Raw genomic sequence first — 15,689 nt, forward strand, 5'->3', positions numbered from 1 at the left:
GTAGAATTGTCTGTCCATTTTGACAGTAACGTGATTGGCAAGATTCAGGAAAAGCATGCCAAATATGCTGACCTCGCCTTTGAGGTTTGGTACCTCCTGATATCTTTGCACAGATCAGGCGAGTGCCCGGGTTCTCCATCGGGAGCACATCCCTTCTGACACTGTGGGTAATGCAGAAGGCTGCAGTGTTGGGGAGCCTTCATATTCTCGCGAAAGTTCTTGGCGGGTTCGACTAGGCAGCGCTTCCTGGGAGAAGTCCTATTCGCTGTCTGGGCTGCGTGTGGATGGGGCAAGTGCCTTGTCACAAAAATAGCTCTATTATGGGAATAGCCACAATCACCAAGAGCAGTTCGCCCAAACACACCCCAAGAGTGGTTCGCCCAAACACACCATCTGATGATACGTTGCTGCATGGGGAAAACATGTGCTGTTGTGTATTTAAGGCAGTGATTGGAGAGGAGTGTTAAACAGATGATATATTTGCTTCAAGTGGATGCATGGGCTATTATGAGCCGTAAGTATTTTTTGTTTGGTATTTGTTGAACATTTGTGTTTTGAGTGTAATTTTCACTTTGTGTGGTATTTATTTGATATGTGACAAGAGAAGTATTTTATGTTGAATTCGCAAAATATGCAGGTGATTTAAGTTGGTAATATAATTACGCTGCTGATAGTGATATTGTAACTATATACATTCACAATTTGCAATTTTTCATAGAAGTCATATTTCATATTAAAATATATGCTATACCCAGTATCTATTTATTCCAGTGTTGATGTTGAACATCAGGGGCATGGTAGTTGTTGGAAAATGATGGAAGTCAAGTATTTGTCTTGTCCGAGCTACGCCTACATGTGTGTTCGTGTGTGACGTCATTGTCATGTCAGAAGTGAGACATTGTCGTCAGCTGTGTGGTGTGGAACGTCGTCAGCTGTGATGTCATAGTGATGTCATTGGGTCGGCAAGTGTAACCAAAAGACTTTGGTACAGTTGTTACATTGACTGCGTGAGGTAACTGGTAGTCTTGTGTAGGCTATTCTTCAGTCCACGTTTTGGTGGATGCTCAAGCCCACGTGTTGGTGGATACTAGTGTTGGGAATTGGTTAAAATCTCATAATTGATGATAGGTTCATTACAACCGATCAATCATCGAAAATAATTGGTTTGCATCATTTATCAAATGTTCCTGTTATCTTTGTTAATGCACACACAAAAATATAGAAAAAAACATGTAGTAGTTTGGGTCTTTTGCAAATTGCACAAAATCCATTGGCAAATGTTGCATATTTAAAGGATGATTAGTATGTTAGGAACACAGATTTCCTGGATTCTTTAAGATAAATTCAATCATGACTTGGAACGAGCTTGTAGTGCTTATGAAATGTAAATTTAATGACACAGACAAAACCAACCTTGTGTAAAATATTGTTGATGCTAACAAGTGTTCCAAAATCGGTTGTGTTTGATTATGAGAAAACACAATCGATTGCTTGGTCGTTTAGGCACTGCGACCAATCTTCGATTATTTCAATTAATCGGACCACTACTAGTGGATACTCAAGCCCACGTTTTGGTGGATACTCGAGCTCACGTTATGGTGGATACTCAAACTCACGTTATGGTGATGCATTAGTGCTATAGACGCACACTAACATTAACTTTTCATTCAAGTGTAGGACTTGTATTAGACATTCATGTTAAAATGATGAATGAACTTTCATTCAAGTGTATGACTTGTTTTTCTCATGGTATGATGAGACATTCATATCCAAGCCTGCGTTATGGTGGGGCAGTAGTGCTATAACTGCACGTGAACTTATTTCAAGTGTTTGACTTGGACTAGTACATCTGTTTAGAAACATTAATTTGATGTATTTATTGTATGTTTGGTAAATGTTAATGCTTAAGTGAATAGTGTTTGCATGTGTGGATTGTACATGTATTTAGGTTGGTGAGTGGTTGTTGGGAGCATTTTGAGATTGAATACATGAAGTGGTTTTGTTAATAATAAACTTTATGTATTTTGTTTACAATTTCGTGTTTTCATTCAAAGTGGGACAAGCCCGTGGCAGGCCCTGAGCTGATGATGAGCCTTACCAGCCCGAATGTGCCAGGATCACCCGAACCCTCTATGCTGCAGGAGGACCCTCACCTTAAACTGTAAACAAATAATGCAAGGCAAATTGTGCTTTTACTATTCAGAGCAGTTACTCTGAGGAGATATATACTAACTCTCAATGATATACATGAATAATTGTATTTATTCAGTTCTATGTATTTAGACTGAGTCATGCTATATCTCTGTGTGCCTCTCAGCAATGTACATCGCATGATTGTTGTAGATTGACTTGACGGGTGAAGCCTTCGGGAAGGTATCTGATTAGTAGAATAGATATGCATTGGATTCGGTTGATGTCATATCATTGGTAAATATGTCATACATATATCATAATTGTAAATAATTATCTCCTAACATAACCTGTATATCACATTATGATCTCTTTTGTTGACAAGAGTCCAGTTAATAAAAAGTGTATTGATATCGATTGTTACATACCCCTTGAACCAAATTAAATTTAACATTAATCCCATGTTCCCTCAATTGTCAACGATTTGTCAGATAGTCTCTTGATCCAATTCGTTCACAAATACTCTGAAAGGCATTTTCTTATGCTTCGGGCACACACCGTAGAGAAATTATGTTACCATTAGCTCCCGCAAGCTAAAAACAGGAAATTGTGATCAATGACTTCAGTGACAAATGTTTAGATAGACAGTTTTTCAGGGAAGTGAATCTGCACGTAATGTGACATAACGAGAAATGGTATTTTGTATCGTGCAGGTCCATGCTTGACAAAAGGTGAAGAACCACAGTGACTCGAAACTGCATTGCAGTCTCCATTCCCTCGATATACCATGTAAGAAAATGCGACTATATAATATTGTTGACAAAGAGCTCTTGATTTGTGGTTGTCTCGAACTACGAGTGAATATGTATGATAGGGTTCACTGTTTGGAAGTCAATAATGTGGTAAGGTTCGTTGTTTGATATACTGATATAGGGGTTAAAGTCATTGATGTCTTATAACGTGTACATATCTTCTGTTCTTATAATCCTCCTCTAATCTCCAATAACTGATGTATAAAAGGTAACCCGTTCTCATTTCATGATTCAAAATGGAAATATATAGAATATGGATATTCTCACAGCTGATTAGGTATAAAGTTACTAAATCCTTGTACCAGTAACGTCACCATATGCACTGAAATGCCAGAGTGTCAACGTTGGCAATATCAAACACAGAGTACCAATGCAAAAGTGCGAAATTGGAGCAAATAATAGCACATAATGTTCTTTGACAAGCGTCTGAGATAGATTAAGACATTTTCCTGGTCATGCGATTTATTGGTTTAATAGTGTCTATGGCTGTCGGACTTTAATCGAAATTCTTGACACGACGAGGACAAGTGTCTCGGCACACCTGGTTTCAGGGACCAATGGCTTAGATGGATTGATAGGCCATTTAACACATTGATAAGTATAGATTGTTGGATTAAGACGCCCGCCTCATCAGAAATACGAAGCAATTTCGGAGACTATCCCGACTATTCAGATGTAAAACTGGCTTTAGGGGGAGATAGTCTGCGCCTTCCCACGCATTTCTGAACACCAAATGCTTTACACAAAGTTATTTCTGAACAAAATGAGTTTATCAGATGTTCGAACTGCTTCCGATTCAACACCTTTGACAAAGCCTGGGGTCTTGTTGTGTTATATGCCAGCGTTCTATAATGTCAAACAATGTTTTAGTTGTATTACATTGATTCTGTAGAGCTCACAACATTGAGTTAGTTGCCAGGAATGTGTTACTATCTAATGTAAACGGTGGTCATATCCAAATTTGATATAAATATGCTTAATCACACTGATCTCTTGCATGATCACAGAGGCATTATCACGGTGGTTTCGTGTTTATCTTGCAAATAATGCAATGTAACTAATTTCATCTCACCAGTCATGACTGAATATTTCAACATGTCTTACACAGATGGTGCCTCTTAAGATGAAAAGGATGTCTCCTTTGACATTGGCTCAAACACTGAAGATTATTTTAAAAAATAACCAGTGCACATAACTATTTTACAATATATCTGCATAATAATGCATGACTGGAAACATCAAAGTACCAGAAAGATGTACCAGAATTTGTGAAAATTTTGACTTGAAAATATACCTGGGCACATAAAGAAACTGTGCATACAAAAAAATTTAAATCTAAATTTATCCCGCCATACGGCCTATCCTGACACAACGTCATCGACAAGCTCGCCGAATGTGGTGCCGAAATCATGTCCGCAGACCCTTGTTTTGGTGGAGAAATGTTTTTAAAGATGAGTCCAGGTTTAACATTTCCCATAGTGATGGACGTCAACGTGTCTATAGACGCGTCGGAGAACGTTATGCACAGGTCTGTGTCTTGGAGAGGAATCGCTTTGATGGTGGTTCCGTGATGATTTGGGGTGGAATAACAGCACGCCAAAGAACTCCTTTGCTGATTGTTCAGGGCAACTTAACTGGTGTGGGCTACAGGGATCAGATTCTTCGACCTGTGGCAATTCCTTTTCTGCAACGTCATGGCCCTGGGTTAACATTCCAACAGGACAATGCCCGCCCTCACACGGAAAGGTTGCTATGGATTTCTTGCAACACCACAACGTTGACTTACTGCCTTGGCCTGCAAATTCACCGGATCTCTCCCCGATAGAGCATGTTTGGGACGAGATGGATCGACGTCTACGTCGTCTTCCTCATCCGCCAGATAACGTCCTTGACCTTGCAGCAGAACTTGAGAGAATCTGGCGTGACATCCCACAAGCCTTCCTTGCACGTTTGATCGGCTCTATGCGTCGTCGATGCACTGCTGTTCTCAATGCCGATGGTGGACATACCGGTTATTGAGCTTGTGACATGGTCGTTTGACCCCTGTCCCACTTGTGGACTCGTGACGTCAGTGTGATTGACTTTTCAATTGAAATTCTCCCGACTTGTTATGGTCTCATGATCCCTCCATTAAAGTTTATATGTACATTTGACATTGTTATCGTACTTATCAACTGGGATAATATTTTGACAATGAACAGTTTCTTTATGTGGCAAGTATATATATCGTAGTAACGACCAAGTTGAAAATGTTTAGACAATGGTATTGCAATACGTTCAATATTTGACAATGAATTATGTGAGGTCGTATAGATATAATACAAGAATGCCAGTGTAGCTTTTAGTAAACTCAATGTGCATGAATTAAGTAACATCTGTATATGTGAAACCCTGCTCTGTTGTAAAGAAAACATGTTAGCATTAGTAAGGACACACTGTGAATAATAGATGAATTCCCAATAGCATCCGTCTTTGTTGCAACTTTTGACACAAAATTAAGAAAGTTGTAAACAGTCTGTATTAACCGGTGTCAAATACGCCATGACAGTCAATAACGGCTGACCCGTCAAGATCCGGATTAGAAATGGTCTTCAGCAACACATGCTTGTTGTAAGAGGCGACTAAAGGGATTGGGTTGCCTAGCTCGCTGACTTGGTTGACACATGTCATCGTATGCCCATTGCGTAGATCGATGTTTATGATGTTCATCCTTGGATTGTCTGGTCCGGGTTTGATTATTTACAAACCGCCACCATATAGCTGGAATATTGCTGAGTGCGGCGTTAAACAACAGACAAATCATTAACGGCTTGTAGGAGCAAGTCTAATCGGTCGGTACCTCAGGACAATTGATGGCACACCGAACCCTAATCTCTGACGTTACAGGCGGTTAACATGTGATGTCTATACCAAGTATTTGACAGATTGATCACTGGAAAGGTTGATAATAGACTTAGTTTCAGTATCTGTTCATCAGGTATTTCAGGTATTTCATTTTAAGTATGGTACATAGGGACTTAAAAATCAATCCATGAAAAAATATAGGTCGTGGTAAAATCTGAGAACAGTCACATTTTGCAATTAGCTTGAAATGTACTTTAATTTTAGGTTTGCAAACGTTATACGAAATCACGTGGCCAAACTCGAGATTGTATTTCATGCTGAGACAGCGCTTCTGACGTATGCCCGTCAAGAAATATATTGGTTTGGGCTTTCCAACACGTTTTCGAACACGAATTAAAACCGATGTACTCATTGATTACATGTTACCAACTAGCTATGATGTTTTATACTAAGCTTCTGGCCTTATAATGACTTAAACGAAGCTGGTGACATTAAGCAATTCCAGCTAGTACCTTGCACACAGCAATGGAGAAAGAAAGAGATTAGAAATCAGATTTAGTTTTTATTGCATGATACAAGAATCTCCTGAAAATTGAATTTTTCTGAAAAATATTTCTGTGAAACACATTGTTAACAATGCGTTAATCCACTTGCTGTCAGAATGACACAACATAAAGATCCTTACCGCAGCTGTTTTAACGGTATTGAAACCCGTTATTGCTGAGGCCCTAGAAGAAATATTTGAATCCCTATTCTCCATGGAGCGATTAGTTAGGGGTGGAAAATCACCATTCCACAAATCGTGTGGATTTGAAAAACACTGTTATTATTACTGTGTGACAGTGATTACACATGCAAATGATATATTCGGAAACATATATGTACCATAGACAAGGCAGTGGCAAGTGATTGTTGACAGAGGTGTAGCGTTGTGTGTACTTTTTCTTGAAGGGGGTCTTTGATTTTGAAAACACATAATGTCGTTCAGGACATTTGTATTTATCACAATTTATAGATATTATTAACCGAGTGTGTTTCCGTATCATTAATATCATATATTAGGAATAAAAATTGTTTTATGCGAGCCTTTCGTATGTATTGTGATCGATAAATTGAAATCCTTGGTTGGTATCTTTCTCAGACGATTGCCTTTCAGTCGTACCTCATAATCCGTACCATCAGTTATAACGAAGTACTCCGTTTCATGTTTTCCAAAGTCAATTACTGCAGTAACGACTTCAGAACCTCTGTCATCAATTCTTACAGAATCACCAATTTTGAGAATGAGGGCAGCCATGTTTGTTTACAAACAATGTAAACTCGCGACGACGTCATCAATGAAATGTTCAACGTTTTAGGATTCGCATGGCGTGTATGGAGTTTTGTAAAAGTAGTTCGTGGATTGACGTAATTTGCATAGTTATCAGATTTGGATACCAAGTTTATCAGTTTGCTTTATTGCACCGATAACACCTTCCATTAGATGATAAGAAAGTTTATTATGTCTAGCGTTAACAGGAATTATTTGTGCTGTTGCAATTTGTAAACAGATGCTGATTAGAGTTAACGCTGATGCTTGATTAATGTCTAATACGCAAACAGTCATTCCTTATCAACCAACACGAGGTTTATAGCTGATGACACAGTGGCACCGGAACTTCTTGTCACGTTTTCCTTTTTTAATTCTGTTATGGCGGACCTCCCCAGCATGCAGCTGATAATTAATGGAGCTAACAACGTAAAGAGGACAGGCTACATTTTATCTGTCCACAGATTCACTATCAAATAATGAACTTGTAATGAAGCGCATCATTCGCACATTTTGCAAATATTCTAGCAATACAAACGTGACTATGAAAAATAACATATGAAACGGCACTAACAGACATGATATACAAGTAACCTGCTCATTATGTATATTAGCTCAAAAGGTTTCATGGCATTTCGTATACCGCACACGCTGACCCATCACATATGTTTTAAGAACAAACTAGAGCGAAAGATTGGATGGCTCATGAAAATGCATAGAAATAGAAAGGACATTTTTTGTTTAAGAAAGTTGTTTTTTATGATGTCTCGAGGGAGTAGATGTTGGTTTGAAGAAAGCACTCCATCCTGCCCGTGACACTATCTTGCTGAATAAAAGACATGCTGCGCTACTGGTGGATATCATTAGGGTCGTTGATCTGAAAGACAAAAATCGATTTTTATCCAACAACGTTTTCACAAAATTAGAATACCATCCAATAAATAACAACATAATTTAAAGATTTTCTAGAATTCTTTTTATATTTAATGTACCTCAGTTCTGATGCCGGATACGTTCTGACAAAGCTGACATCTGTGCTAGACAAATGTCTGGAATTAATTCTGTTGGGTAATGATATCAGAGAATCTCAACAAAGGTCATGTCCTGTGAGATATTTCTCAATCAGATAATTTAAGTGTAACCAGCACGGTGAAATCTTCTGATTCCAGACAGAAAAGATTCTACACTTTATTTTGTGCAACTTCGGCATCTAATTTGAGACATGTGACGTGCTAAGTTTATTCAAGTTGTGATGTATACTTAGGTCTGATTTAAAAAAAAGTGTGATGTCATAGATCAGATGTGTGACCAGTGTATAGATTCACGTTGTAAACCTAGTTATTCCCAGTGTAAAAGTAACGAACGCACGTGTTATCGATATTTAAAAAACCCTTGATATGTGAAATTCAAATATTGTAATATTTTCACAAGATATGTATACTGTATACTTGTATATTACGAGGGGCGTTCATTAAAGACTTTCCCTGACCCACTTCTGGTTGTCACATGTGGCTGAAACTTCACGTGAGTAATAACACATATGTCTATGGGTCATGTAATTTTCAGCATTGAACTATTAAAGCTACATGTATTTCTTTGAAGTTTTTGTACTTCAAAGGTCGAACGCCAAAAGAGACCTTTGATGAAATGAAAGCAACCTATTGGGAGGATGCCCCATCGTATGACGTAGTTAAACATTGGCATCGCCAATTTAAATGTTGTCGGTAATGTGTGGAAACTGCTCATTCCTGGTCGACCTCTTTCAGCCATTGATGAAGACACTGTCCGTAAAGTGGAGACTGCCATTTTGGAAGATCGCCGTATAACTGTTCGCCAGTTAGCACATGATGTCAAGTTCTGTGTAGGGTCTGTGGAAAAATCATTCATGACAATTTGCACATGCATAAGGTGTCTGCACGATGGATTCCCAGGCTGCTGACACCTTTTCAGAAGCAGAAACGAGTCAGTTGCTCAAAGGCTCATTTAGACATGTACAAAGAATACCAGGCAAACTTTTTCGACAGACTTATCACACACCATGCACCATCTGACTTCCATATCTTTCCAAATATGAAGTCATTTCTGAAAGGAACTCGCTTCCCAGATGATGAAACACTGATTTCGGAAGTCAAGTCATGGTTTGGTACGCAACCTACTGACGTTTTCAAGCAAGGTCTTTATAGTTGCATAAAACGATGGGAGAAGTGTGTAACTCTTGGTGGTTGCTATGTAGAGAAGGACTAATAACTGTGACAAGTTTCGTTCCACTATGTCCACTGCAAGTAGGTCAGGGGACATCTTTAATGAACGCCCCTCGTAGCTTTCCAAGAGTGCCCAGTGAAAAAACCTTACGGATCCTTGTAGATATTGGTACATTAGATCGATGTATTAATTCCCCTCGTGACAATGCATGTGTAGCCGTGTGCTGAAACAAAGTGTGGTATTTTGTACATAGTTGGGTATATGTCAGTTCACATTTTATTTTATTAGTAAAGATAAAAAAAGCATAAAATAAATAAACCAAAAACAAACTACCTTGTTATTAAATATTGAAATTACTTGTAGAAATTACCTGTAGTGTGGGTGCTGTAATAGCAGTCATGTCATATCATTGTCTGGTCTTGATTGTTTACTAACACTGGTCACCATCTTGGTTCCTCGGTTCTTCTAATTTTCAACCTCTTCTTTTTCTGAATTGGGAATCATCCCAATTCACTTCAATTCTTCTTTTTTATAAATAGTAGACTCACCTTATTGCCACTTACCTGCCACTGATTGGTTTCTTGTGCCAAACAATTCTCTTCTTGGCTGTGATTGGCCCTATTGGTTTGCCATAGTTTTCTTGTTGTTCACCTGTAGATTGTTCCTCAGTGTGTACCTGTCTCTCACTGAGAGACCTTCTCATTCTTATATGCAGGTGAGTCAACTTTTCACAGTTTCAGTTAGAGATAAGTTAGGCATAGGTTTATTAAATTTATTAAACAGGTTAAAACATTTATTACAATTATCAACTATTAACTATTAACTGGAACATACTTTAATTTAAATTAACATTTATATATCTAGTCAGTTTATAAACTTAATAATGGCCATGTGCTTGTTAGCGTTGGCCATGACAGTTTTCCATTTTGGTTATGTAAAGTCATAATTGGCACATGTGTTGGTACAGTACTGTGCATTGATGTAGTAATATAATATTCATGCAATGTTGCTATGATTGGCCTAATTGTATTGTATGTGTTGTTAAATGTGAGAGTGTGTACCTGTCCCTCACTGATTGACCTTCTCATTCTTATATACAGGCAGGTACACAGTCACTTCACCCATCACAAATAAAAGATTGTCATAGTTGGCCCTGGTCACTCTTGTCTATCCCGCATCGTCCAGAGACCCGAACATTATACCCATGGACCACGGTCTCATTTGGCGCCCGAACAGGGACGACGCTTGTCGGCAGGATGTCCAAACAGCCAACAGTGGGTGGTGAATACTAATTGACGTTTTAACTCCACTGTGATTGTCAACATGCCATGCTGTGATATACCACACGTCATTTCTTTTGCTTGCTGCAATGTGGTGTTTGTGATTTGCCACCTGTGATGTAGTCCTTGATACTTCGATTCTGAATTGTTTCTGCAAGGACCTGTGATAAATGACTATATATTAATGCGCTGTGATACTCGTGTTCCTATGGTGTTGGGTACTAATGTTCTCAAGGCTGCTACTATCAATCTTGACGCTTCACTCAAGGATGTTTCTTGTCAGTCGTTGGCTTGGACGTTGGCTCGCCAGTGGTTTGTAAACAGATCTGAGGCTCTGGGTAGGGTTGAAAATGTTCAGTCTACAAAGTCAATCATCGTTGAAGCTGGTTGTAATCAACTCATTACTGGTCTATGTCGTGTTGGGACTAAACCTCAACCTGGGATGCAATATTGTGCTTTTCCCTCTACATCATTACCAGGCTCTCTTAATTTAGTCTGTGGAGTTGTTGATGTGCCAGTATAGTCCGGTAAACGAAGCGCAAAAAACGGCCAGGTTGGACAAAATTGCTTTATTTTGTTTTTCAACTGAATTTGATAGGAAATTATGTCTACAAGTCAGGATTAAAAATTTACCACAATCTGAGTGGTGCTAATGACCTAGATTTGCCGAAATCCAAGATGGCCGCCAGCCAGGCTCTGAAAACCCCAAAAATGTTGTATCTTCATAACCATTTGACCTATACCAACAAGAGAATTATGTAAACCCATGTTTTTCAGGTCAGAGAATCCATTTTATAACACCAGATTTGCTCTAGGATGCCCCTTTGTCTCATTTTTGCAATAAATATGAAACTTCTGCTTAAAACAAGATGGTGGCCAAAGAATCAACTGTTTAACCAATCAAAGCATCAATGCAATCATTATTGAAGTTAACAGTCTTCATATCTTCAAATATGAAGATATTGAGGTTAACACACAAAATTTATTTATATTTAGTGACTTTGTGTCTGTATATATTGATCTTGTGTCCATAACACTCCACATAACTATTCATCTGTTGACTCAGTTGCCACATTGAGGCAGGTTGTTCCCTTGCAATGTCCACAGGCTAAGGTGCAGAGAAGTCCATTCTTTCGACAGGAACAAGTGTTCCTGTCACACTTGCCATTGCAATTACATTTGATCAGTTTTAGTAAGCAAGCAGGTGCGGCATCTTTCTTCATTCTCAGTGGCTTCAATCTGTCCACACTCTGACTTTGGTAAATTTGCCAACCCCAGTTGGTTGGATCAAGGTTATTGCCGAGCCATGTTTGAACCTGATGGTATACCCGGTAGCTGTGATACTTGGCTGCATCTGTGGTCGGTGGAGGGATTCAGGAGGTAGGTATATACTGATCTTGAGGCCACTTTGTTGCTGAACCTTACTGCTTTTTCATAGTCAAGACTGTTTCCAGAACTACAGCCATATAAAACTTCAAGAGCTGCCTGGCCGTGCAAACTGACATTCTCATGTCCTTGATTTGGTTTCATGAACTCAGTGCCATGCTCTCTAAGCTGGTGAAATTTACTCAAAGCCATGATCTTTCCTATGCCATATGGCCTTGACACTGTATCGCATCCAGTGACAGCGTGTAGGAAAAGCAATGTTGAAGATAGATCAGGATCTAGACCTTCTTGCATGGTACGAATGTTGATTTTCTTTGTGGATGTTTGCAGGCATATTCCATGATGTATTGGCTTCAAATGGTGAAGAAGCAAGATGAGCAAGTCTGTGTCATCCCCAACTACTGTCACGGGTCTCTTCATGGCAATCTTACAGGCAATTGCGACAATGTCATAGTCAGCATCAGCTGAGCTGTGGTGGACCTCTATGCCAGCCTTTTCCATCTCAGTGCCCAGGAAATACAGAAGTTTCTGTTTGTTCTTTTGGTTTGCAAGGAATGCCTTCTTTTTCATAGTCATTTTCATATTGGGCTTGAAATTGACTTCTGGGCCAAAGCTGTGCGTACCTTCTCGTCTTTGATGGGTTTCGTCCTTGGTAGAGGGGCCACTCTCGTAGCCATCAAATACCAAAACAGCATCACCATAGTGACGAGTTACAAACTGGACATATATGCTTGAAATGTCAGCATAGGTTGAATGACTTGGCCATGGTAATTGCTGCAAGAGAGCTCCACCATCAAGGACATAGACAGCATCTCCGGGTGATTCGTTGTCAAGACAAGCTGGAACCTTCTTCACCAAGCCCTTCTGAAGACTTGACTTGTCTGGCAGGCGCATTAGCAGACTTGTATCGAAGAGGGCTGTTGGATATGATGATAGTTCGTATGAGAACAAGGTTTGTACATCAATTATTCCTGTGCCAGCTACTACAAGTCGCTGAAACAACTGCTTTGAGTCAATCTCCAGACGATCCCCGTCGACGGAAATGTAGGTGAAAGAGGCTAATGTGCTGACCTGATCCTTTTTGCAGAACTTGTATTCTGCTACAGTTTTGCCTACAATTGAATCTACTATGGCCTCTCCAACTGTGAATGCTCTGTCAACATTTACAGAACTGTCACCTATGAGTCCAGATGAGAGACTTCGCAATTCCTTTGAATTCTTTGAGAATGGTTCTCTTTCCATGAAATAGTTCATTATGGTCTTCAGATCTTTGATGTCTCTTGTCATTCGAGCTTCTGATCTGTCTTTGTGAAACTCTGCATCACAGTTGTCATGAACACCTGTAACTACTCCCATGGCTTTGTTGATCTCTGCACATGCAGGAGTGGAAAGCAGCCACAACAAGCTTGTTGACTGCTCAAAGCCCCGACCTCTTGTAAGACCACCTACTGCCTTAACATTTCTCATGAGAACTTGTTCTATAAAGAGGTCACTGTAAATCCCTGCCCAGTACCTGTCACTTCTTCTCAAGACAAAGAATCCATCAACAAACATGTGGTATACATGAGGGATGACTTTCCTCAAGATTCTGCATCTTGTTCAAGTACAGGACAAGAGACTTTGTGTAGTTATGATGTCCTGATGCGGCAAGGTATGGTAACATCTCATGTAGTGTCTGAAGATACAGCTTCCAATTTCCAGTACGACCAGCCCTGATAAATGCACGAAGGATAGCGACTAATGTCATATACATGATCCATAGCTTGGCTGTACGATGATCATTGAGAGATTCACGCCATCTTGTGGAAGCTTCTTGTAGCTTTGTGAAAGGAGTAGTTCCTACAGCTTCATCAAGGGGTAGATTGCCATCTGAAACTTGTTTGCTGACATTGTGTATTGCCGTAAGAATGTCTGCACCATTCTGGTAAGCTGAAAAGAAGAATTGCCATATATACCTATACTGAAAAGGTCTTGTGTATATATTATTCCATTACTCGAAAAATCAAATACATTGTATATAAAACTACATACTCTCATCTGGCAAAGGTTCAACATCATGCTCATCCAGCATATCTTGGGGTTCTTCATTCACTGCTATATCCTCTCCATCAGTAGGGTCAAGAGAATCTGAAAATCATACAACATGTTTAGTTAGCATGTCCACATTGAAACAAAGTTTTGCTCAAATTCAACACAGATGAATCAGAACATTATATGGGAACAAAACAAATAGGACAAATGTACCTTCAATCTGATTGCCATTGTCAGCATCGTCCTTGAAGACATGTGGTACAGGAACATGAAGCATTTGTGCTGTTGCAATTGTGTTCAGAGCAGCATCCACAAGACGGTGAGCCCTGACAGCTCGTGTGACTGCCTTTCCAGACAGCATTTGTTCAGCACTGCCCTCTGCGTAAACTTGAACTATGGCCTCTTTCAATCCAGATCCAGCCATTAGACTGCCAATTGATCCTAGGAAACTCATTTGAGTATGGAAACCCCCTAACATGAGGACAATTTGGTGAAGAGAACTCTGTGTCGGTTGTGACTCGATAACCATGTATGCTATCCACCAAAGCTGCTGGTCAAAGGTTATGACTGGTGTAGCACAATATCTGCCCGAATGTTCAGCAACATACTCCAACGTTGAGCGGACACAGGTTGGGTGTGATGGTGTCAGGTCTATCATAGGGAGACAGATATCCGAGCTTTTTTCAGGATGTGATAGGTCCTTGTGAAGCATCTGCATGTATCCAGACCACATTGGCTGAGATTGAGGCTGATGAAATGCTACTGTCCACATGATATCAAGGCAATCATTATGAATAAAAATGATGATGAACATCCACCTTTTGATATGAGATTTTGGACAAGATTTCTCTGGGGTCAACTTGGTTTACCAAGTTTACTTTTATCCAAATGTCTTATATCTTCAAGGCGCACATCTAGCCGTGGGACTTTTGCGAGAACTCTTGATAGCTGGAGTGAATGTTGCCATTTGCCCCATCACATGAATGGACCCATATCCATCAAGAGTTCTTGATGCATGGTCTACATTATCTGCCTGGTACTGTAGAAATGAAGTTGAATCGTCTTCAGGTACATCTACACCTTGCACAACAGCAGCATTTGTTCTGTACTTGTTTGCCTCAGAGTATGAAGCGCAGAAACCAAGTTTGCTGATCATGTCTACTAGATCACGATGACCATATTTGTGCTCCAAGGTAACACTAAGTCCTACTTGAAGGGGTGGAAGAAACGATCTTGGGCATGTTGATTGCATAATTGATTGACCTATTGAAGCCACACGAAGTTTGCATTTTGCTCTTAATAATGCTACTCAACAACAATTGAAGAGAATGTGGAAGATAAGCCAAATTTCTTTCAACAGAAGACATGTCTTCTGATGTAGGGTATTCATCATCATGACGCATGGATTTGATATCTGCTCTTATGAACTTCCCAACACTTTCAATAAGTTTGTCCATGTCTGAGACATCATTTATTTTCGAGGCTCTGACTTCTGCTTCTTGTACTATAGATTTCAAATTGGATGTCAGAGTTACAATGTTAGGAAGTTGCCGTATGGTGGTTATTGAAACTTTTGCACCATAGTGCTTTTCAAGCTCTCGCTTAAGTTGCTTTGGTGTGTAAACGTCTTCCTCTGACAGACCACTCTCTCAGCATAATTTGGTGAAGGTCTTGAAGTGTGATAGTCTCATCATC

At 39.6% G+C, this 15,689-nt stretch overlaps 1 protein-coding gene across 1 annotated transcript; it reads right to left on the bottom strand.

Moving 5' to 3' along the window:
• Positions 1-13,506: 13,506 nt before the first annotated feature.
• LOC124263891 lies at positions 13,507-14,766 on the bottom strand. The gene is made up of 3 exons (XM_046698618.1): positions 14,208-14,766; positions 13,995-14,090; positions 13,507-13,892 (listed from the first exon to the last, which is right to left on the bottom strand). Exons 1-3 carry the CDS (start codon positions 14,764-14,766, stop codon positions 13,507-13,509), a joined length of 1,041 nt encoding a protein of 346 aa, XP_046554574.1.
• Positions 14,767-15,689: the final 923 nt, after the last annotated feature.

This window comes from Haliotis rubra, unplaced genomic scaffold, assembly GCF_003918875.1.
Source record: "Haliotis rubra isolate DU_JTF1 unplaced genomic scaffold, ASM391887v1 Scf9, whole genome shotgun sequence".
In the NCBI taxonomy this organism is placed as follows: Eukaryota; Metazoa; Mollusca; class Gastropoda; order Lepetellida; family Haliotidae; genus Haliotis; species Haliotis rubra.